This window comes from Rousettus aegyptiacus, unplaced genomic scaffold (genome assembly GCF_014176215.1).
Source record: "Rousettus aegyptiacus isolate mRouAeg1 unplaced genomic scaffold, mRouAeg1.p scaffold_m13_p_7, whole genome shotgun sequence".
Lineage (NCBI taxonomy): Eukaryota > Metazoa > Chordata > Mammalia > Chiroptera > Pteropodidae > Rousettus > Rousettus aegyptiacus.
In genome coordinates, this window is record NW_023416310.1 from 97102743 (window position 1) to 97128301 (window position 25559).

Sequence of the window (25559 nt, forward strand, 5' to 3'; positions counted from 1 at the left end):
ACACATCTCAATTTAGCAGCACAAAGTAAGCTAGCTATTTGTCATAATACTTAAAACCATACCTGAAACCTGAGTGTTGTGTTATGTCTGGAAGTATGTGGAGAAGTAGGACAAACCTGACAGGTCACATGGGGGAACACTGACTGAACGTGAATCTCAGAATGTTTCAAAGCTTGCTAGTCTGGATGAGGGGAAGAAACCAGCCTAGCCCCACTCATGCGCAGGCGCAGAAAGAAGGGGGGAAAATCGAATCGGCAAGGCACGCCCTTCCCCCCACCCCACTCTTTCCGGCCTTCTCCCAGCGCGCAGGCGCAGAGAGTGAGCCAAGATGGCGGCGCCCGTGGATTTGGAGTTGAAGAAGGTAAAAGCGTTTTGAGTAGGCCGAGGCTTTTCTTTGGTCTCTAACAGGGCTGTGGACAAGAATATTGAGGAGGCTCTAGTCTTGCGGAAGGAAAAAGGCCCTAGGGAACTGGGGAATGATTTCCCAGAATCTAAGGCGGGACCACGTTTCCTAAGGTTGGAGTGGGGGGCTAGCGGCTCTTGATGGATAAGAGCCTATTGGGTTAGGTTATGTTAAGTGTAGTGGGTCGATAGCTGGCCTCTTAACCTTGTTCGAGCTCTAGAGCTGTTTCGTCGCGCGTGCAGCCTTCTGTTCGATAATAAGGCCTGAAGTGAGCCTTGCGGATTGGATTCCCTTAGGCCGGATTGCCCGAGTTGAGGCATCTGTAATGCTACATCTTCACTTGCTTTGAAAAAAATCCAAGTCCAACCTGCGCTTTTAGGCCACTTACTCGATTCCATACCTGGAAAAGTGGCAGTATTGTTTAGAGTCAGATACTCTTATAGCAGTGTTCATCTTAGGGCTCTGACTCCCTCTCCCCCGCGCCACCGGTTTTGAAGGACCTATTTTTTTAGACACAAGTCCAGTAAAGTTTTCCAAATAAAATTGATAGCAGAAGGAATTAGGGTTTTCTTTTCAAACAATTGCTTATAAATGTGTTACTCAGAAGCGTTTTTTGCCACCTAAGAGTTGTCAGGATTCTAACACCACTACCGACTCCAAACCATATTTTTTTGGTGGGGGAGGGGGACAGGGATTAGAAAGGATCCTAGGCTTCATTTATTTTAAACCTACATTTTTCTAGAAAAGGAGACTGAGTTCCAGGAAAGACTGTCGAAGGTTGGGAATATAATCCAGTTTTTCCGTTTTACTCGACACCTTTTGACTGTTAGGTTCTTCAGAAGAGCAAATTTTACTAATTTTGGTCAACCTTTGCATAAGAAATAGGACAGCTGAAATGGTGCTCCTAATAAATGAAGATGTTTGTTATTGCTGTAAGGATTTGTGTGTATGTGTGTCTTGCTTTTTGCCATTCTCGTTTTGAAACTTGTAAATTTGGCCCTTACTTGGTGTCCTCCAATGTTGTAGTATCTCAGGTTTAACAATATACTAGCTTCCTTAGCAAACTGTGTACAGAACAATCAAGGAATACCTGTAATTTTACATGCAAAACAAAGTTCATTTTAAGAATGCTTAAAGCATTCTAAAAGTTTACCGTTTTTTTTTTTTCCTGGTAAAAGTTCAAATTTAAGTCAAGGTTTGGTGAAAGCTAACAATAGAGTACAGCTGTGAATGAATTTACCTCCCAGTACTATTTGAATTTGTTGCTGAGAAACCCATAGGCAGTTAATGTGGGCTAAGAAAATGATTACAGACTTAAATTGGATAGTTTTGACAACCAGTTTAGTTAACAACAACAACAAAAACTTGTTTAAAGATTTTTATCTTCTAATGTTTGCCTTTATAAGGTTTAGCTTTGTTTTGTTGTTTTTTTGGCTGGAGACGTAGGAAATCATAAGCACCTCTCTTCTTCCAAAATAAATCTTTTGAATTCTTACTCTAGTAGATGAGGACAAAGTCACAGTAAAAGTTAAGCAGTAGCCTTTGCTGTGTATTGCAGTCTCAAATGTTATGTTTAGGGCATAAATTTGACAACATGTAAAAGTCATTCATTCTAGGTACTTGAACAAGAGTATCCAAGAATTGTGTTTATCTTTGAGTTAAGGGTACACAAGTGTCAAATTTGGCTTGGTAGGTGACTATGAAAATCATGATGCAATTCTTCTACCAATACTTTGAAATTTCTTCTCTCTCTCTCTTTTTTTTTATCTTTCTCTTAAAAATATTTATATCTGGATATTACTGGATACAGCAGAATAGAAAGGTTTGCGAACTAGGGGTCCAAAGAAATGGATTTAAGTACCTGCCTTTTCACCTGATGGTTGTCCTTCCCTGTGCAAGCCATTTATATCTCTTTAACATATTTAGTTACTTTGTAAATTGTGATGATGCAACTGCCATCCCTAACTCAGGATTATTGAGAGGAGTAAATGAGATATTAATTTTATTTCTCAGTGTTATCTTAATGTTCCAATGTTAATATTTGAAACAAATGTGAGAAAGTGCTTTGAAATCTAGTGGAGTAATACAAATGTAGAGTTGTTATGTTTATGGTTCTAGTTTTGGATCTTTGGGTTTCATTCTGTGACTATTGCATTAATTCTTTTATTACTCCTTGGTTACCTGCTACTTGATGTGGTTATTATTTAGTGTGCATTTGTTTCTACTTCTTCAGATAGATTCCATGATCTGAGGACAGGGTAAATTCAGTATTTAGCCTAGTGGCTTGATGGATTACAATTGTGCTGACTTTTTATTGATGTTTGCTTCACAGCTTTGTCTCTGGTTAGCATGCTTTATTTTAATATGTTTGGATTTGACTTAAATGTTTCCTGTAAAATGTTTTCACCTACTAAATTAAGGACTTGTTTTTATTAGGCCTTCACAGAGCTTCAGGCCAAAGTTATTGACACTCAACAGAAGGTGAAGCTTGCAGACATACAGATTGAACAGCTAAACAGAACGAAAAAGCATGCACATCTTACAGACACTGAGATTATGACTTTGGTTGATGAGACTAACATGTATGAAGGTGTAGGAAGAATGTAAGTAAAATATACCTTTAAGGGGTTTATCTTGGGAGGAATTTTGTCTGAATTTAATCATAGAATTTGTTCATTTTAAAACTTAGGTTGAAGTATCAGAGTAGCTTTAAAGGTCATCTAGTCAAATACTTTTTTTTTTTTTTTTTTTAATGAGAACCTGAACCCCAGATAGATGCGTTTTATTTTAGACTTTGAAGTACAATTCTTAAATATTTCCCTCTTCTCTCTATGACTAGATATTTAAAAGTATGTAACTTCAGTGATAAAAATATGAGTTGTCACGAAAAGATGTTTATAGTAATTTTGTGTGTTAAGATTTATTTAAGTGGATGTGAGGGCGATCTGGCTGCGACATCTGTCACTCCATTGATTACCATAGTTGATTTGGCTGATCCGGCTGGCTTGGGAGGTGTCCTTTCTCACCACTCCACGTGCGTCCCTCCCAAAACTGTGCGTTCAATTGAAGAGGACCCTTCTTCGGTCAAGGGTATACGAGTAGCTGCGCTCCCCTGCTAGAACCTCCAAACACGCTCTCAAGATTTATTTAAGTAACTGTAATTTTAACCTCCCCTCCTTACCTAATTTATTAGGAGTCATACAAATCATAAATTGTTTAGGTGTCTGACCGGTATTGTAAAATAAAAATATTCAGTCGTCATTTAAATACACTCATTCAGTCATACATGAGAAATCTAGTAAACCAATTTACCTTTTGTTTGTTCTAATTGTTATTATATGATTAACCACTTACATTTCACTTTTTTCTTTAAAAAAATATCTTGCACTTATGAGAAAGTAGATATACTTTGTTCTTTGAGCAGTGAGTAAGGAATGGAAAAGCCCTTAACTACAGGTCACATTCCATTACAATGAGCTAAAAGGAGAAGACTGATTTTTTTTAAGTGGGGGAGGTACAGCAGGAGGGTTTTTCTGGAATTTGGTCTTTGACTATTACTTAGCTAGTTGACCATTACTTTCAATTTGGAGAACTTTTGTGTTGGAATGGAATTTGACCTCAGTCTTAGGGTGACTTGTTTTGTGATTGATTTGAAGGAAGCATAACATGTCTAACATTTAGTAATGGCTTTGGAATGACATCATGAGAAATACACCCTGCTCCTTACTAACTAATCCATATATTTTTGGAAAGAAAATCATTTGATTTGCTTTCTCAGAATAAACAATATACCACAAATTTATTTCCATAGTTCATATTTTTCTTTTTAGCTTAGTTAAGAGGAAGAGAATCCCAATTTGAGAGTTTGTTACTGGGACACAAAAGAATTGGGATGAGAACAAAGTAGAACTCTTGAATATGTGTCTATGTAGTATGAAGTGTGCATTGTTGGCATTCCCTAGAGGATAATTTTATCCTTAATGTGAATATCCTTAGATCTTAAAACAGTTATGCTAGCTTTTCTAGCATGCTTGTTAACATGTTGTACTTGGATTTCACATCACTGCATTGGCTTTTGTTTGCAACAACTAAAGAATCTTTTTCCAAAATAGAAAATCTCTGACTATCTTTGGCTTTTTGAGCTACAATGAAGTTTTTTATTTTTAATTAGAATAATTTTATTTATTAAACATTCTGCAGAAGTGATAGGAGTGTTGCTTTTTTTTTTTTTTTGCATATTGCCTGAAGTCCTACAGATAGGTTATATTCCACACAAAGAATTTTAGAATTTAAATGCTAGGATATGAATTAATAGTCTTTCCAGAAGATTTATTTCACATAAATTATGTTTCTTAAAAAAGAATGTGTAGCTTTAAATGTTTGGATAAAGTGGAACTCCTATATGGTTTCACCCTTTGGTTTTAAATTTGACTTTTCTGCTTTCTGTATCTTACTGAGAGTATGCATTTGACTCTGCATTGTAGGGGCATGTAAGGTGAATAGTGTTTGTTTGGCTAGAGTATTAGTGCCCTCTGGAAGAAAAGACTTGCTGAGTATTAGTCTGGTCATGAGGACGTTCTCTTTCTTGATGCTAAACCTGAAATATCTATTTCTGAATTTTTAGTCTTGGGTAATCCTGAGTATCATTGCCATTCACTTCTTTAATTGTAGTTTTTACCTTAAGTTGTCTTTTCCCTTTTGAGTATTTAGGAATTCTAATTAGAATCCTAATTTTTCTCAAACTGTCATTGAAAACCATAGGTTACAAAATCCAAAACACTCCATTTTTGTTTTAGAACCTGCAGCAGATTTTTGCCATCTCTGAAATTCAGGCCTCATTTTATCTTGTGTAGACTATTACAGTAGCATCTTAACTTTTTCTGCTTTTATACTCTTTGTCTAAATGCATTCTTCACACATCTGCCAGAATTGGTCACGACAGTATTCTTCATTAAATCCTTTGTTCATTCTCTTACTCACAGTATAAAATCTAAACTTGTTATCCTAGCATTCGTGGTCATTCATCATCTGTCTTTAATTTACCCTTCTAGCCTCACGTCCCACCACTTTCTATTCCCAGGCTTAGGATAGCATGTAAATCTCGTGGACTTGCCTCCTTCCACATTTGGGTTATCTGTTGAGAAGGAATTTGAGTCTCATGTGGATGTTAAACATGCTTTAATTGATTAATAATGTCTGTCATGGGGCGAGGGCAGAGGAATATTAGCAAATATACCAGAACTTATTACTCCTGCCCTGCCCTTACACTCACACATGCCATGTTTTTATGCTTTCTTGCTTCTGCTCATTCTGTCCTTCTTGGCCTGCAAATATCCATTTTCCCTTGTGAAATTCTCGTCCTTCAAGATATAGCTCATCAAGATTTTTCATCCCTCCTGGCAGACTTAGTCTCTTTTATGGACGATCCCAGGGCTTGTGTTCCTATAGCTAGTAGAACATATTGAAAGAGGGCTGGGGGGCGTGGAGGGGAAGAGATTCTTAAATGGGTCAGTCTCCCCAACTAGGTTGTCAGCTCCGTGAAACCATATACATATTTATCTTTGTTTTTTTTTAGTTCTTAGAATGCCTGGCACAAAATAGATGTTAAATATGTGTTGATTTGAGTTGAATATGATTCCTTCTCTTACCTAAAATAACATTTTCTTTCAGTTCTTTAGAAAGAAAATATGTTTAAAAGTGTCAGAGACTTAAGAATTAGAACTTATTATTCTTTTTTCATATTATGATTTGATAATGAAATTCTAAAAGTAACATGTATTTTGACTAAGATCAAAGAAATTGTTTTTGACAAAAATTATGTCATTTGATCTGACAGGATTAATTCTTTATGAATTCTTTTGAGAAGGTTGACTAATTCTAAATACCAATCAGTGACAGAGCTATTCAGTCAAAACTGACAATATAGGAAAACCCAAGCCTTTAAAATTAGGCTGAGGGCTGTATAATCCTTGGCAAATGAAAGGTATTCTATGCAGAGTAATATCAATATAATTGTATCTATTTTACCTTCCTCACCTTCACAAAGGATGAAAGTCAGATTTTTATTTTTGGTTTATATATTTTATCAAATCATTGCAAGCCCAGATGCCTTTTGAGTCATAAGTATGGAGAAATTTGGTAGTGTTAAATACCTCTTACACATGACTATTTTTGGCTTAAAACAAGGAAAATCATGCTTCAGGGTAAGAGATAATGAATTGCTATATACTGTAAGCTCTGCATGTTTGTTGCTCAAAGCTCTATTCCCTCCAGTCTCTTGGTGTGTTGCCAGCACATTTTAGTTCTGTTACTTCATATTCTTTGAAGAGGCTGTTATGTAGCCTGATACTACTACCACCAATTTCTAGTTTTACTCCTTTAAGCTGTTTGTGAGCTGACCTCACCATACTACTTTGAGAACTATGATGAAAGTTACAACTGTGGAATGATCTGTCTGAATAGTTGGAAGTGTTTGTCTTTGCATCTTTCTAGCATGCAAGGAGGGAATAGACACATCTCAAGTGTTACTTGCATGTTTTTTTGTATCTTTTTTTTCATGAATAAGAACCGTTTTCTAATGGTATGTGGTGTTTTTCTTCCTTTTTACTTTGCATGATAGAGGAGTATTTTTTTAAAAAAATAAGAATTACATTTGAAAGTGCACATAAATGACATTTAACCATGCCGGTGTTTGAAAAGATCATCCTTAGAAATATCAAACTTATTTTTATAACAGTAGATGTGATCCTGACCCTGATTTTACATCAGGTCTATTATTCTAATATCCTTTGCTTAAGCATCACATAAATAACATTTCTTCTTTCCAAAATAGACAAATTAAGCCTTTAATTTTTTTAATTTAGGAGGAACTTGAGTAGATTAGCCTTTGAGAAGAATGATTAGTGCCTTTTTAAAACTTGAACCTAACTAAAAATAACTTTGTACCATATTTAAACTAATTTAGAGGTATGCCACCATTCTGTGGGTATTTTTTACATTTAAGGAACTAAGAATGAACAATGGTATAAATCTACCAACTAGATAAGTGTCTAGCAATGCAAAAATTGCTGTTTGGGAGCGGTGTTGCTATTTCTACTTGTTGAAGTAATTCGATGGTTGATCTCTAATGGTTAAAAGATCTAGAAGTGTAAGACTTAAGATAAATGTGGCTCAGGTAGAAAGTGAAAATAGTAGGTCTGTTCTTGATAGATAACAAATTTTAAAAACCAAATAGTTGAGCAGTTTTTCAGCTAGTTAAGATGTAGAGATCTGAACTGTCTGTGACAGCTTGGTTGAACTGCCCTTTGTTTAAAATGTTATGTTGGTTTTGTTTTGATTTTAATTGTTTGGATATTAACCTGTAATTTGAATTGCGACATTTGGTAAAGCTAGGAAGAAATTTTTGCAGTTTCTCTAAGTTTAGTTAAGTTTAATATTAATGGAAAGTAATGTAGTCATCCTGCTCAAGTTTTGCAACCATTTTACAATTTCATGTAACTAGTAGAGTTTGTATTCTGGTCAATTTGAAGTAATTTTAAAGCTGAAGAAATAGTTGTACTATATTTTATTCCTAAGAGATTAGGAAATAAACCACAAATTGTGGTGTGGTAAATATTGTTGATAAATATTGTTGCTATTATAGTAAAATAATTTACATTGTTCTCATTAGAATCAAGTTTGGTTGTTTTATTTAATGTTTACTGTTGGAGAAAAAAATAATGTGCAGATTGCTTTTGGTGTGAGAGTACATTGCAAATTCACATTTATAAGCTTTTATACTCTTTGAAGGTATTAATCTGTATTTTAGAGAAAAAGAAGTGAAGTTAAAATAATTTTTAAAGGTAAGGAAGAATTCCTTAGTAATTTTTTTTAGATTTTATTTTAAAGGAAGAGTTGTTCTTGATGTTGAGCTGCTTTTACTAATAGGCTATGACCCAGCCTACTTGTGTTTTTATACAGAGCCTTTTAAAGTAATGGCTTTCATTGCTTACAGTGCTGAGGGGAAAAAACACAATTTTTCCTGTTGTGCAAGGAAAAATGACTTCAGTTTTGTTCATGTTGTGTATGTATATAACCCCAGATGGGCATACTCTCCTCTTCCACAGATGTGGGACTCTAGGGAGAGGAGATTTTTGAGTAATGTTCTTAATTTCCTTCAGTTGTCAGTGATTTAAAAACTTGGTGTTCATTATAACTCAGCTGCACTGCTGTGTACCATGACATCACTGTTTTTATACCCAGGGAAGTCAACAAACATTTGTGTAGGAATTACATAGCCATATTTCTTCTGCAGAAGAGTACTTTTAATAATTCTTTTCCTTCGTCCCCTCCCATGTCCTCCAGGATCCAAACAATCTTTCTGAAACACAGGAAATTAATTTAGAAAATGTTGTGTAAATTAGAAGTCTGTTGTAAAAAAGGACAGAGAAGGTCCTTATACTTATCTTGGGATGTACAAACGTGCTAAAATAAAATTTTCATTTAATATGTCCTTGTAGGATTATTTATTTTAGGCCTGAACTTGTTTTAAAAAGGTAAATGTAATTGATTTATTTAGTTACGTGAAGGACTTTGCGTCTGCATTTCCTGACATCATAAGGCCTGACCTCTTTTTTTTTTTTAAACTGATAAAGGATTAAACAAAATCTGCTTTTTTTTTTTTTTTTATGAAAGTTGCAATTATTCAGCAACACAAGAGGATACTACAGTGTATTCCAGTTGGTGATAAGCATGAATCAGTGTAGTTATCTGAGGGATGAGTGAAAAGTACCATTACTTTGTTATTCCTATGTAAATAAAAATAAAGGTAGCAGTAATCTTAAACTTGGTTACTTTGTCATTGGGGAATTGTGTGCCGTAACTGACTCAACTCAAGCTAAATTCTCTGAAATGAAAAACAATCAATTTTAAGCTGTACCAAGAATTTTCTGATTTTAGCTGCCACTTATCTCATAGTGGCAAATTTAGGAACAACCTGCTACCTAATCTGTTTGAAAGAGGACTGAAGAGTTCATGTCAAGGAATATAATCTGCTTAATGAAACAGCCAAAAAGGCTCTCAGAGAACATATTTTGACCTAGAAGGTGCAAGTCAGTCCATATATAATGGAAACACACTTGATAATGACTTATTAGTATTCTTTTTTTATTATATCCGGAAGTGCTGTGGACTGCAAATATCCTTTGCCCAGATGGAAATATTAGGATTTCAGTGTGTTGCATGCACCATTGGTGCCTATGGCTTTGTGAAGAATGTGTGCTCAATTTGTTTTTCGAATTTAAGTTTGAATGAACATGTCTGGGAGAATGTTATCTCATTGTCCTGGCCAGGAACTCTCATTACCAACTCTCCTGAGGAAGACCAATTAATTACCTGGAAATGGACCAGATCACCTGGAAGACACTATTCCTTTGGCTTTGAGGAGGGCTCGAATTGTTCTTACATCAAAATTTACACCGCAGCAGGAGCTTAGAATTGAAAATGTATCTTTAAATAGATAAGAGCATGACTGCCCTAAGCCAAGCCTTTTACATCCTTTGGCTCAGGGTTAAAAGATTTGGACCACAGTTTGCATTCTGTATTGTGTGTGTCTGATTGAGTCTTTTGCATTTGTGCCAAAATATATTTCTCTGTAACTTTTTGCTTTGGAATCATGAGTCTTCTGTTTGTCTTTTGATACTCATTGGGTGGTAATTTTTTTTTCACTATCGAAAGGTTATATTTTATGCAGTGTTACATTTTTGACTCAGTAAAATAAAGATAATAATCTTGGAAAAAGTTATAGGTAGCTTGATGCTTATATGGGGAAATGTTTGAGGTTTGATGAGGCCAGAGTAAAAGTGGTAAACATCAGAGGTGATTATTTTTCAGAATACTTAGAATACCAAATAGTGACCAAAAATAAGTATCTTGTCTAAAATAGATTAACATACTACTGCTTCCATTTCAGGAGTAACAGTTTGATTTAAAAATACCCAGTGATTTTTAATTAGTACAAATTGAATCTAGCAGTGTCTGAGTTACTCATCTGGAGCAAAGAATGTTTACATGGGATTGGATTCCTGAAGGGACCATGATTGTCTAATGATTCCAATGAATTTTCAGTCCTCATGATATTTGGCCTGTCAGTAGCATTTAGTCCCGTTGCTCTTTCTTCTTGAAGCACTTTTTCCATTGGCTTCTAGGATACTGCACCTTGGTTTTCCTCCTATTTCACTGGCCATTCCTACTCAGTCTTCCTTTTTTGTTCCTTTTCTTTCCTATTTCCAAATATTAGAATGACCCTGGGCTCAGCGTTTGAAATTTTTTCTCTTCTCTTGTCTGTACTCAGTCTGTTAGTGATCTCATCTAGGCTTATGTCTTTAAATGTCTTTTTATATATTGACAACTCCCAGATTTTTGTCTTTAGCCTTAGGCTCCTTCCCTGAACTCCAAACTTGTATACCCACCTGCCTCTTTTACTTCTCCATTTGGTGGTCTAATAGGCATCGTACAATTAATCTGACCAAAATAAAATCGTCCCTGTTTGTATATAAACCAGTCACCCCCATCCCCAGTCTTCCTTTGTTTTCCCCAGTTGTCTTAATTTCGCTAAATGGCTTCTCTATCCTTGCAGTTTTTCCAAATCTTGAGGTCATCCTTGACTCCTTTCTTTCAAATTTAATCCATTAGCAAAAACTATCTTATTTAGTTCAGAATCTGAACATTTCTGCTTACCACCACCCTGGTCTAAACTACAACTGGATTTTCATAGTTTTCTTTTAATTGGTCTCCCTGCTTCCATCCTTACCACTTCATAGCTGTTCTCAACTGAGCAGCCATAGTGATCCTTTTAAAACATGAGTCAGATCCCTGTAGTCAAAACCTGCAGGTGGCTTTCCATTTTATCAGTGAAAAAGACAGGGTATTTCAGTTGCTGGTCTCTCTTCCTGAAACCTTCTTCCAGATGTCCACATGGCTTATAGGTCTTTACTGAAAAAGCATTGAGGCCTTTCTTGACCATCCTATTTAATGTCGTACTTCCATTATACATACATCCACCCCCACCTACTTGCCTTTGTACTCTCTTTTTTTGCCTTTTTTTTTCCTCCATGGCACTTAAACCATTTGGCAGGTTGTAGTACTAATTATCTTTCTTAAATAACTTTATTGAGACATAACTTATATACAGTAAAATACACTCATTTTAAGAGTAAAATTGGATGTATTTTGACAAATGTAATCACCACTCCAATCACAACATAGAACATTTTCTTCACCCCGAAAAGTTCCTTCTTGCTTCTTCCAAGTCAATTCTCTTTTTCCCCAAATTGTCCTCTAAGCAATGATAATATGATTTCTATCACTGTAGATGAATTTTGCCTATTTTGGAACTTCATATAGAAGTCATTATAAATAGTCATTATAGTATATACTCCTTCGTATGGCTTTTCATTAAGTGTAATGCTCCTGAGATTTATGCACATTCTGTACATCAGGCTTCCTTGGGCCTGTATGTTGGGCTTCATTTCCACTTCTTTCAGTACTCTTGCCTCTGACCTCCTCCCTGTGTTTGCCAGCTACATTTTCAGATTGGCTGAAGGAGTTACAAGGATTTCATTCAGACGTGACAACATCCAGAATTAGAAAGTGCCATGTTTTCTGTGTCACCTTTATAGGAGCAAAGAAATGTTTCCCAGAAGTCTTCAAAGGAGCCACCTCTCACAGGCCACCTCTCACATTTCATGACAGGAACTGAGCCACATGCTTGGGCTTATTATCTTGGGGGATGGGACTGCCATGATTGGGAAAGACCAGTCAAAATTCACCCCAGGATTCACTTCTTTGAGTTACTCAGGAAAGTGGAAGGTACCCACACAAAATTGGATGTCTATCAAGAAAGAAAGAAGAATGTATGTTGTCTGCTAAAATCATCAACAACAGTTTTTACAGTGACTGACAGTTGAGGGCTAGCTACCTGGAAATTGTTGGTAATATATTTAGGGTGAATTAGAGAGAGTTTAATCAGGGACTACAGATATGAAGCTATTGAAGTAATTGAGGAGTATAGTAAAAGGGCATAAATTAAGGTGGCAAAGGTGGAATGGAGAAGAGGGTCAGTATGAAAGAAAGTGATGAGTCAGTGATAAATCAAGAATATGGAGGACGAAGAAAATAACTGCAAGTTTGAGACTTAGATGAGTGGGCAGGTGGTGATCATTGATAGAAGCTGAATTTGAGATGGGGAAACTGCTTTTAGGGAATGTTGGTATGGGTGGATAAAATGAGTTAAATTTGGGATATGTCGAATGAGGAGATGTGGACAGATAAGTAAAAATGATCTTTAGGTGATGCAGACATAGTGTAGGTAACGGGTTGATACCATTTTGAGAGTCAGCCAAGTTGAAGCCTTGAAGATAAATGAATTCTTGGAATGACTTTGGGTAGACAGACCTTAGCTGAAAACCTTGCATAATGCTTGTCCAGTGAGCACTGAAAGAGCAAAGAAAGGAGGGGTTGATGAATATGGTAGTTGATGAGGGGAGCATGGATAGGATAGTACCAAGATGCAGCAGCATCCTTCAGAGTTAGATTTGAATGTACTATGTTCTCTAGATTTCTTTTGCCTAAGGTATGACAGATCTAGGTACTGTATTTTTGGGTTACAATCTAATACATTGTTTTGTTGCTCACATAGTTCCACTTTGGCCATTGGCTCTTTCAGGTTGTCTCCTGTAACCTTATAACATGTCCCTGACCTTTTTTTTTGTTTGTCTTTTTAAATTAATAGACTTTATTTTTTAGAACAGTTTTAGGTTTATAGAAAAATTGAGCAGAAAATATAGAGGACTCACACATAACACCTCTCCCCAGCCCCCAGTTTCCTATATTAAAATGTTGCATTTGTGTAGTCCATGATTCCTTTTTTGTTTTGTAAAGTTCTGTAGGTTTTGGCAAGTATACGGTGTCTTGCATCTGTCATTACAGTATCATATAGAATAGTTTCACTGTCCCCCAAATCTCCCTGTTCATCCTTCCCTCCCCCCTCACACTCCTGGCAGCTACTTATCTTTTTGCTGTCTCTATAGTTCTGCCTTTTCCAGATTGTCATAGTTGGAATCATCACAGTATATAGCCTTTTCATACTGGCTTCTTAGCAATAAGCATTTAGGTTTCTTTCGCTTCTTTTTATGGCTTAATAGCTCATTTTTTCCCCCTTTTTCCCCCTCACATTGCTTCATTTTCTCTTCTATTTTTCGAGTTTATTATTTTCTTCAGTGTCTAATTTGCTATAAATCTTATCCAGTGAATTTCTTTAAATACTGTATTTTTGATCACCAGAAGTAGTACTCGCCTCTTTTTTGTATCTTTAATTTCTCTGCTTAAGTTCATGTCTTCTTTTAATTCTTAGTTATATTTCTTATAGCATTTTTAAAGCTTTTCTCTGCTAATGGCATTGTTTCTTTCCTTTCTGAGTCTATTGACTGAATTTCTGGCTGTGGGTCACATTTTCCTGTTTATGTGTCTGGTGAGATTATATATATTTTTTGTAAATGCTCAAGCTGGTATTTCTTTGTAAATTGAGATATAATTGATGTATAACTATTAGATTCAGGTATACAACATAATGATTTGATGTTTATATATATTGCAAAATGATCACCACAATAAGTCTAGTTAAAATCAATCACCATACATAGTTACACATTTTTTTCTTGTGACGAGAAAGTTTAAAAAAGTTTTTTTTGTTGTTTGTTTTTCAAGGATAATTTCCATTTACCTGATAGGTTTTTCTGTGCTGCCATCTTGACCAAACTCCTCATGATAAGAACTTTTAAGATTTACTTTCTTAGCAACTTTCATATACAATACAGGTTTTCTGTGATGCCATATAAATTTTAGAATTGTTTGTTGTATTTCTGTGAAAAATACCATTAGAATTTTGATACGGATTGCATTGAATCTGTAGGTATGGACATTTTAACAATAGTCTTCCAGTCCATGAGCACAGAATATTTTTCCCTTTATTTGTACATTCTCAGTTTCTTTCATCAGTGTCTTAATTTTCAGTATATAGATCTTTCACCTCCTTCGTTGAATTTATTCCTAGGTGTTTTATCCTTTTTGATACAACTTTAAATGGGATTATTTTCTTAATTTCTCTTTCTGAAAGTTCATTATTAATGTATAGAAATGCAAAAGATTTTTGAGTATTGATTTTGTATCCTGTAACTTTACCAAATTCATTTATTCCAACAGTTTTTTGATGGAGTGTTTAAGGTTTTCTATGTTATGTCATCAATAAATAGTGACAGTTCCTTTCTGATTTGGATGCCTTTTCTTTTTCTTGCCTAATTGCTCTAGCTGGGACTTCCAACATTATGTTGAATAAAAATGGCAGGAGTGGACATCTATTCTTGTTCCTGATCTTTTAGGCAAAGCTTTCAACTTTTCACATAGGGTATGACGTTAGTTGTGGGCTTGTCATATATGGCCTGTATTATGTTGAGATAAGTTTCCTTTATACCCGCTTTGTTGAAAGTTTTTTTTATAAATGGATGTTGAATTTTGTCAAATGCTTTTTCTCTATCTATTGAGATGATTCTATTATTTTTATCCTTCATTTTGTTAATGTGGTATATGACATTGATTTGTGTTACGTTGAACCATCCTTGTACCCCTGGAATAAATCCCACTTGATTATGGTGTATGAGCTTTTTAACATATTGTTGGATTTAGTTTGCTAATATTTCGTTGATGATTTTTCCATCTATGTTCATTAGAGATATTGGCCTATGATTTTTTTTTCTTGTGGCATCCTCGTCTGGTTTTGCTGTTAGGGTAATACTGGCCTTGTAAAATGAGTTTAGAAGAATTCCTTTCTCATCTATTTTTTTGGAAGAGTTGAGAAGGATTGGTATTAAGTCTTCTTTAATTGTTTGGTACAGCTCACTAGTGAAGCCATCTGGTCCTGGATTTTTTTTTTTTTTTTTTTGAGAGGTTTTTGATTACTGATTCAATCTCCTTGCTAGTAATTGGCTCCTTCAGATTTTTTTTTTTTTCATGATTCTGTCTTGGTAGGTTGTATGTTTCTAGGAGTTTATCTGATTGTCCAGGTTGTCTAATTTGTTGGTGTATAATTATTCATAGTAGTCTCTTAAGATCCTTTATATCTCTGTGACATCAGTTGTAATATTTCCCTTTCATATCTGATTTTATTTATTTGAGTCCTTTTTTTCTTGGTGAGCCTAGCTAAAAGAGTGTCAATTTTATCTCTTCAGAAAACCAGCTCCTAGGGTCATTGAGCTTTTCCATTGTCTTTTTAGTGTCTATTTAATTTATTTCTGCACTAATCTTTGTTATTTCCTTCTGTTAACTGCAGTTTCTTGAGGTTTAAAGTTTGGTTGTTTGAGATTTTTCTTGTTTCTTGAGGTAGGCATTCTTGCTATCAACTTTCCTCTTGGAACCGCTTCTGCTACATCCCATAAATTATGGTGTGTTGCATTTCTATTTTCATGTGTCTCAGGTATTTTTTTATTTCTCTTTTGATTTCTTCTTTGGCTCATCTGTTTGACTCATTTCTTCTTGTACTCATTGGTTGTTTAGTAGCTTGTTTAATCTCCACATATTTGTTAATTTTCCAGTTTTCTTTGTGTTATGGATTTCTAGTTTCAGACCATTGTTGGAAAGATGCTTGTTGATATGATGTCAGTCTTCTTTAGTCTAAGTTAACAAGACTTGTTTTGTGGTCTAATGTATGCTATATCTTGGAAGATGTTCTGTGTATACTTGAGAAGAATGTTTATTCTGTTGCTTTTGTAAAGTTTATGTGGCGATTATGAATATAACAACCATAAAGATTTGTATACAGTTCTTTGCATAGACATAATGTTTTTATTTCTTTGGGGTAGAAACCTAGGAGTGGGATTGCTGTGTTGAACAGTAAGTGGTTGCTTAAGTTTATAAGGAACTGTCAAATTCTTTTACAAGATGTCTGTACCATTTTGCATGCTAACCAGCTCTGTATGAAAGTTCCAGTTACTTTGCATCTTCACCAACCCTTGGTATTGCTTTTATTTGTTGTTAATTCTAGCCATTCTAAAAGTGTGTAATGGTATCTCCTTGTGGGTTTAATTTGCATTTCTCTTAATAACTAATGATGTCGAGCATTAGTTATTTGTTATCCTGATCTCTTCTTTGATGAAATGCATTTAAATCTTTTGGTTGTTTTTTTTTTTTTAAAGATATAATTCACATAATATTAATTTTTCAGCCATTTTAAAGTGTACAACTCAGTGGTTTTGGAATATTCATGAGATTGTGCAATTATCACCACTGCTAATTCCAGGACATATTTATCACCACAGAAAGAATTGCTAAACACGTTAGCAGTTATTTAATATTCTCCTTGCCCTGGCCATAGACATCCACTGATCATTCTGTCTGTATAGATTTGCCTATTCTGGACATTTCATGTAAATGGAATTATACAATGTATGATTGTGTTTATCCCCTTAGCATTATGTTTTAAAGGTTAACCCATGTCGTGGCATGTATCAGTACTTCATTCTTTTTTATTGCTGTATATAGTATTTCATTGTATGGATATATACCACATTTTATTTATCCATTCATCAGTTGATGGACATTTGAATTGTTTCCACTTTTTGGCTGTCATGAATAATCTGCTTTGAACATTTATGTACAGGTTTTTGTGTGTATATATTTGTGTTCATTTCACTTGTCTATATTCCTGAGAGTAGAATTGCTGGGTCATATGTTAGCTATGTTTACCCTTTTAAGGAACTGCCAGAACGTTTCCTCAGCAGATGCATTACCAGCAATATATGAGATTTCCAGCTTTCTCCAAATCCTCTTCAACACTCAACTACCTTTTCTTAGTATTAGTATTATTTTATTATTTAAGAATCTACCTCTGTGACTGTCATGAAGCCCAGGCTAGGTTAACAGTGATTAGTTCTGGAGGTAAATATACCCCACTCTGGACCTTCTGGTTATAACTACTTTCTACTTCAACTGAAAACCCACTCATTCAGCCTCAAATCTTGCCCCCGCTTTCCTGGAAGATGCTAAAGCCAGTTATGTATGAGGCTAATTCAGAGGAGAAGATAACTTTGTTTTCCCAGAAGGCAAGCCCTCTGCTTTATGAGGCAGATAGCAACCCCAAACCATGGACAGGCTGGGACTGTATAGGCTTCAGTTATTATCTTTTTGATTATTGCCATGCTAGTGGGTGTGATTGTGTTTTTACTTTGAACCCATCTATGTCTTTTTTATTAAGAACAGATTTCTTGATGATGACATATAGTCGCGTCATGCCTTTTAGCCCATTCTGATGACCTTTGCTTTTTCCTCGGGGTGTTTGGATCATTAACATTTCAAGTAATTATTGCTATGATTGAATTTAAACCTATCACCTTACTACTTGTTTTCTATTGGTTTCATTTTTTCCTTTACTCCTTTTTTCCCCTCTTTTTCTGCCTTTCTGAGATTGAATATTTTTTGTGATCCTGTTTTACCTTCACTTATGGATTATTAGTCCTCTGTAAACAATTTCATAATTTAGTGATTGTCTTACTTTTTTACAATGTATGTCATTAATTTCTCAACCTGCCTTTAAATAATTTTATACCATGTCATCTTATTATGTCAAATCCCTCCCACCATTCCTTTTTTGTTGTTATACATTTTACATATTATGAAGCCCAGCTTATATTGACATTATTTTGCTTTAGATTGGGAGTTGGCAAGCTTGTTTTGTAATGGGCCAGATAGTAAGTATTTTTAACTTTATAGCCAGTAAAATGGCTTTTTGGGCCATATTTCTGTCACATATCTGTCTTTTAACTCTGCCATTATTGTGAGAAAGCAGCCATAGAAATTATTATATAAACAAATGAGTGTGGCTGGATTGGCCTACAAGCCGTGGTTTACCAATCCCTGCTTTAGACAGTCAATTATGTTTTAAACTACTTAACAATGAGAAAAACATGTCTATTTTATTCATCTTAATTCATACTGTTTCCATACTTTTTCATTTCTTTGTAAGCTGCCATACGTGGTCATATTTGTTCAACTGGAACTACCTTTAACATTTATTATGGTGTTTGCCATAATAAACACTCTCAGCTTCTGTTTGCTTGAATTTATCCTTTATTTTTGTTATTTTCACTATGTAATGCTGGGTTAATAGCTTTTTTCTTTCAGTACTTTGAAAATGTCATTCAGTTGTCTTCTGCCTTGCATAGTTTGTGACGATAAGTTTGTTGTAACTATCTTTGTTTCTATAAAGGAAATATGTCATTTCTGTGGCTACCTTCAAGATTTTCTCTTTATTTTTGGTTTTTAGTAGTTTGATTATTCTACATCTAGGTCTTTGTTTTGTTTTGTTTTTATTGCTTGGGTTTATCTGAGTGTCTTGGAACTGTGATTTGGTTTTAAAAAATTTGTTTTAGAAAATTCTCGTTCATCTCTTCAAATGTTTCTTCTGCTGCATTCTCTCTTCTTCGTGAACTTTACACGTTTGATTGCTCAATATTGTCTCAGGTCTTGTTCGTCCTATCTTATTTATATATTTATTTTTGTTTTATTGTTTTTTGACAGCTTTTTTCCTCTTTGTCTTTTAGTTTAATTTTTATTAACCTGTCTTTAAATTTACTCGAACTTTGCCACCCACTTAATTAGGAACATTATAATTTAAATTCTGTGCTTCAGATTTTCTGGTCCATATATTAGGTCGAATTTGGACCACAGCCCATCAGAAGGCCAGCTGATGGTTACACATTCTTAGGAGACATTTTTATTTTTTAATTCTACTCACTACCAAGGTATAGATAGACAAGTTTCTTTTATTTCACTCTGCTGAGAAGCAGATTTATTTCTTTACTCTTTGAATGTGGGTCCCTTTGGGAACCTGAATTTCATCAAGGATTCTCTAATAGCATCCTTACTTTGGCCTCTATTTATCTCCTATTTATCTTCTATGCTCAGGGTTTCTAGAATTCAGCAGAAACTCCCAGGGATTTCTCAGAAAAGACTATTTATTGCTTCTTACCTTCCAGAATTCCTGATTTTGGACCTTTGTGGAATCTTTCATCTATGGTTACTTAACAGAACTTAAAAAACATTTTCTTTTTCTTTTTTTGCTTTATTTTTTATCAGGACAAGTGTTCAGGGTATCTGTTTTGCATTATGCCATCAACAGAAGTCTCTCCTCATTCAATGTGCCACACTATGGATATACCATAAATTTTAAATTGCTTCTTTACTAAGGGATCTAGGTCCTTCCTTCTGTCCTTCCTTTCTTCCTCCTTCCCTTCCTAAAAATTGATGTAAAAATTTTTTTGCACATATATCTTCGAACACACAAGCAAGTAGTTTTCATCACCAGTGGAATGTGGCAAAGAAGCAAGATAGGCTCATTTTTATTTAGCCTTTTTTGTGCTACTGAATTTGTAGATAACCTAAATGACATTAGAATATGTTTTTAGATATCCTTTAAAAATTTCTCACCCAAACAAAATGCATTATCATAAACATTTTGTTGTCTCTGAATAGTTTATGTCCAGGTGACCATACTTTAGAATAGTATCCAAAAGACATCATTGCCACTGATCCTGGATTATGTTTTGGGCATGTGAACAAAGTGGAGTCATGTACCAATTCAAAACAGCTTCTGATAGTTCTCAAACAAAACCAAAGGCCATCATAAAATTATGTTTTTCAGATGGCATAATTGTGGAAATGAAATAGATTGGAAGCCTTGGGAGTTGACAGTGCAGGGCCACATGGCATTGATTTTCAATGTAGAAGCCTTAGACAAAGCAGATACTCTAGCCTGGATTATGTAATCCTGAGTATTGTAAGCACAATCTGTGTATGTCATTTGTCATATAAAAGTAATTTCTTTCTTCATGGTTTCTTTTTCTTTTGTGGCACATTCTGGACTCCAGAATCCTTTACCACTTTCCATAAACTATCAGGCAGGATCTCTGTGAGCATCTCTGCTTTGAGAAACTCTGTACATAATATTTATTTATGATATGTGACTCATAATTACATTGTCATGATATATCCTTTATCTTCAAAATAGTCTCTAATAATTCAGTGCCTTTTTAACAGCAGATAAGGTGTTTTCTAAAGACTCTTCAGAAATTCAAATGTTTCTTGAGGCTCTTTTCAATCTCCGTACCATGTATCTTTGGCATTTTTAAAATTGATGACTAAACCAAATTTCCCATAACTTTAAAAAAAAAATTTGACTATGTAACTACTCTTTGAGGTAGGCATCAAGTTTACTCCATACTCATCCTTGTTTATAACTTTCAATGGCTCAGATGTTCTTAGGCTTAGAGTAAATGAGCCAGCTTTGGTGACATCTCTCTGGCCTTTGAAGTTGGCACAGTCCAGTATAGCTACCTCAGGGGTGTGTGGCCATGGGAAAACATGTTTTTGTTGTTGAGTGTTCTTGCTTTCTAGTAATTTTATTTTCTGCTCAAGGGATTTAGTATCTGTTCAGATACTTTATTTTTAAAGGCCACACAAGTAATGACTTGACCTCTAATCTTAGCTTTGAAAATTTCCCAGTCACTAACAAAGATAATGTCTGATGACCTATTATTTGAGAATACTACGCACTGGCCAGTGATCAGTGCTATTTAAAAATGTATATTTTACTCTGAAAATGGTTTTCATGATTAGAAGACTAAGTAAAATTGTGCATGTAGTAACATAATTTGGTGACTCTTGGGCCTAGATTTATAATACATTTTATTTTTACAAGATAACTCTGAGACTTAGTACAGTTCAAAACAACTTTTCTCCTTAAATATTATATGAAATACAGTGGTTCCTCAACTTAAGATGAGGTTATATTCCAATAAATGCATTGTAAGTTGAAAAATTGTTAAGTCGAAAATGCATATAATATACCTGACCCACCAAATATCAGAGTTTAGCGTAGCCTATTTTAAATGTACTCAAAACACATTAATCTACAGTTGGGCAAAATCATCCAACACAAAGCCTATTTTATAATAAAGTGTTGAATATCTCATGTAATTTATTTTGCATGTTGCTTTCGTGCCATCGTAAAGTCAAAAAATGGTAAGTCAGACCATCATAAGTTGTAAACCATAATCTTATCAGAAATAGCACCTGTCTCCCTGACTAATAATAACATTTGGATACAAAGGTTTTATAGTAATTCATGTTTTGCATGAATGTAGGCTATCTTTGCAGTAAATATATGAGTAGATTTTTTCAAAGGACCGAGTTACTGTTGAAGACTAGGATCATCAGTTAAATATCTGGACTGTCTACATAAGGACATGGGCTTAATAATTAGTGGACTGAAAGAGAAGTTCATCAGACCATGTTAATATGTGCCAAGGTGTATTCATGAAGAAGAGTGGGGAAAAAGCAGTTTTTCCCCAGATATCTGGGCAAAGCTAGAGTTGCTCTTTTTGTATTGTACCTATACCTTGTCTTGTATCTATAACAGACCCTCTTGCTAAGAACCCACCTAGACAGTGTTTTTGTGGTGTTGGTAGAGGAAACTGCATGATGTGACCTTGATATTTTCTTGTTTGGCTTTTTAGTAAGAGATGTTGTTTTAGTTGTTTGTTAGAAACTCTTAAGTTATGTATAGAGAGAAGAAACAGTGTGCTTAATTGATTGTAATCTTTCATCGAAATCTATTATGGCCCAGTTGGACAATCCTGAAAGAGATTTGAGTAATTGAGGTTTTTCCTTGGTTCCAGTGGAAGGGAAGGAAATATTTCAGTTTACTTACTTGAGGCTATAAAATAATTTGTTCTTCCTCTCCCCACAGCAAGAATCATGAACATAAAGTCACAAAACAGATTCAGTGTTAATTTTTAAACTTCCCCAGATTTCCATCCTTCATCAGTTGTAAATAATATGGCTGACTGTAAAATGGAAAAAGTTGAAATTTTCCACTTGTGCATTTTGAGCTTTTCAGAGGTATTATACACTCTGGAAATGATAATAAAAGATACTAGGCCTTATACAGTGCTTTTTGTGTTAGGAACTCATATAAACACTAATGCATTGATCCTAACACAGTACTTGATTGTGACTTTAAAAGGTCATGAGTTACTGCTGTTACAAAAAAATATAAGAAAAGATTGGAGGAGGAGCTCTAATTTACAAATATTGCTTAAAAAATATCTAGATAAAAGTTGATTCAGATAACTAGAAAAATAAAAATTATGGAGAATTTTTATTGTTTGTTTACTTTTCTCTTAGCTCGTAATAGATATTTGTCCCTTTATTTTTTTTCGTTTATGTATGAATATACTTGAAGCCTGATTCCTTTCTTAGACAAGAAAGCAGAATTTACTTTTCAGCTTTCGTTCCTTTTCAACCTAGAAGGCTTAAACCTGTGGTAATTTCCTGAGTTTGCCACCTTAATTGTCAACTTTTTTGTGTTTTGTAGGTTTATTCTTCAGTCCAAGGAGGTAATTCACAATCAGCTATTAGAGAAACAGAAAATAGCAGAAGAAAAAATTAAAGAGTTGGAGGTAAGTTTTGAGTGACCACTGACAGTAAGGAGTCAACTTTTAGGAAAAGCATAATTATCTCAGTGTATCATGTTATATTAAAGTGTATGCCCGCCAAGGTCATGTCACATTGCTGTTTTTCTGACTGTGCTAGAGCTATGAAGGAGTCATAATCATGGCAGTGTGTAAGACAACAAACAAACAAATAAACAAAAAAAAAAACAAAGGAAAAACCTCTAGAAACTGTAGGGAATTTTAAAGAAGATAGGATGCTGTTAATCTGAGTGTATTTTCTTCATTGCCTTTGGATGAACATGCCCGTTCTTAAAAAACAAAAATAAAAAAGCCACATGTATGTAAACATCACGTATTGTGGTGGAAAGGCATGAGTATGGGTAATGATAATAGTAGTTAGAAAATCTTGATATCTGTCTCTTTTACATTGTATTTCCTTTAAGATAGATTGGGTTCTAGACAAGGACTGAGTAGTAAGCTGTAACTAATTAACTATGTGAAGGATGATGTTCCAGTGAGGAAAACAATTTTTTTTTTTTTTAGGTAGGGAAAAGATTATAGGTAAGAGTAGCTTAGTAAATCTTTGGCAAATTGGAATTGTTTATTAAAATGTACTCACATGTTAAGAACTTTGATGAGATATTCTTCTTGGGCTGTGGCGAAAGGTGCATCCTGTAAATAGTAAAAGTTGGACTGGACAACAAACTGTTATTACTTCTTTGGGACCAAGATTTCCTGAGTAGGGGGTGGATACGATGACTTCATAGGTCACTTTATCTAATTTGTGTGAGTACTATTTGAGGCAGTGGTTCAGAGTCTGACTCAGCCCTCTGCTGAATTGGTGAGACACCCCCTTACCCTCCTGGGGATTTCTCAGGGGCGCCGATTTGGCATGACCTGGTGAGCATGTAGTGTCTTAGGTTACTTAGGCGTATTTTTGTTTGACTACCGATGATAATTTAAACAAACTTGATAATAGATTTATTGTTTAGAGAGATGTAAAAATAAAACAAAAAAGCCAACACAGAAAAAAAAAGAAAAGAAAAAAACTTATCCTGCAGTAATCAGGTTGCTATTGTGTCTGATTTTATCATTTTTGTCAGCCCAACTGTTCTAGATTGAATTTTATATCCTCTTGTGTTTTCAAACAAAAATATCTTTTCAATTGAAATTGTTTCGTGTAATTAACAAAAAATGTGTTTTTGCAACTGTAAGTCGATATATCTAAAAATCGTCCTGATGAATAAATAGCAAGGTGCACATTAATGTGTATATAATTCTCTGATAATCTCCATGTTGAATAAATTGTAAAAGGTATGTGTTAACTTCTATAATTAAAAAATTATCAAGGTAAAATTGCACAGATGATGATTTTAGGAAACTACTCAGTTCTGATGAGTATTAGGAAATTCATTTTCCATAAGTGTCCTTTCATGGAGTCTCTTAAATGCTGGTAAAATATCTGATATGACAGATAATAGAAGTAGATTAGCTGGTTTGTTGGTACCTGTTTGAAATGATAATTATAGCTACAAAAAACTAGCAGAGTTAAACTCTAGACTCTACCCTAGCAGGTTATTTTGCCTTTTTTTTTTAACCTTTCATTTTACTGTTATTCATGTTATAAAAGTAATATAAGTGCACTATAAAAGAAAAATAGTTAAACAAAAGTAAAACAAATGATTAAACGACAATATAACTTTCTCCTCTTCTCTTCACACCCCTAAATGTCACGTCAATAGTTTTGTGTATATTTCCAAACTTTATTTTGTAAACATATTCATACACGTATATACACACTTCTTTTATTTCTTATTTACTATTTCTCCTCATTTACTAATTTATCTTTTTACTTCTTTATGTTCGGTTTTTTGTTTTCTATTTTTACTACCATTGTAGATTCCTTTTTACTGCATTTACATTTAGTATACTCTCCAATACTGCCCTAACTTGTATTTTTAATAGCCTCGCCCACTACATACTCTGTCTTGCCTCAAGCAATCCTATACTTTCCCACTGTCATACCTTTATAGCTTTGTTACTTCAGGCTGAAATGTATGGATAGGCACATATACACATTGTTAATTACAGTGTTCAGGTTTTCTGTGTCTGATTCTTCTCTGTTTATTTAGTTAGTCATTGAGGAAATTGTATCAAATCTTCCTCTGTGATGGTATTTGTCAATTTCTCTTTAGTGGGCAATGATATTTAGAGACTGTTATCTGGGTACTGTAAGTGCTCATTATTACTATGTACATAGTTCAGAGGATATGTTTCATTTTGGTTTATATGTTTAGGAATTTCTCAGCTCTTTTAAAGATAATATTCCACTGACTTCTGGCTTCCATAGTTGCTTTTGAGAAGTCATCTTTCAGTTTGATCATCTTTTGTTTTTTCTCTGGCTACTTTTAATATTTTCTAATTTTCTTTTATAGTTGTAGTTTCTCTGGGATATGGTTAGGTATGAATGTAGTCTTTTCATTATTTTCTTAATTCTACTTGGATTAAGTTGGGTTTCCTGAGTCTGAGGGTTAGTGTCTTTTATCGGTTCTGTAAAATTCTTATTTTCTCTGACTATTACTTCTTCCCTGTTTTCCCTTATTAAATGGTATTTCCTT

The 25559-nt window shown here is 34.4% G+C and overlaps 1 protein-coding gene across 1 annotated transcript in view; it reads left to right on the plus strand.

Annotated features, from left to right (window-relative positions):
* The first annotated feature begins 252 nt into the window (after window positions 1–252).
* Window positions 253–25559, plus strand: part of PFDN1 (prefoldin subunit 1) — a 50264-nt gene continuing 24957 nt past the window's right edge. Inside the window, exons 1-3 of the mRNA XM_016166337.2 lie at window positions 253–361; window positions 2840–3006; window positions 22863–22947. Coding sequence (XP_016021823.1) covers window positions 329–361; window positions 2840–3006; window positions 22863–22947 — 285 coding nt within the window. The 5' untranslated portion in view covers window positions 253–328. The remainder of the gene's footprint in view (window positions 362–2839; window positions 3007–22862; window positions 22948–25559) is intronic.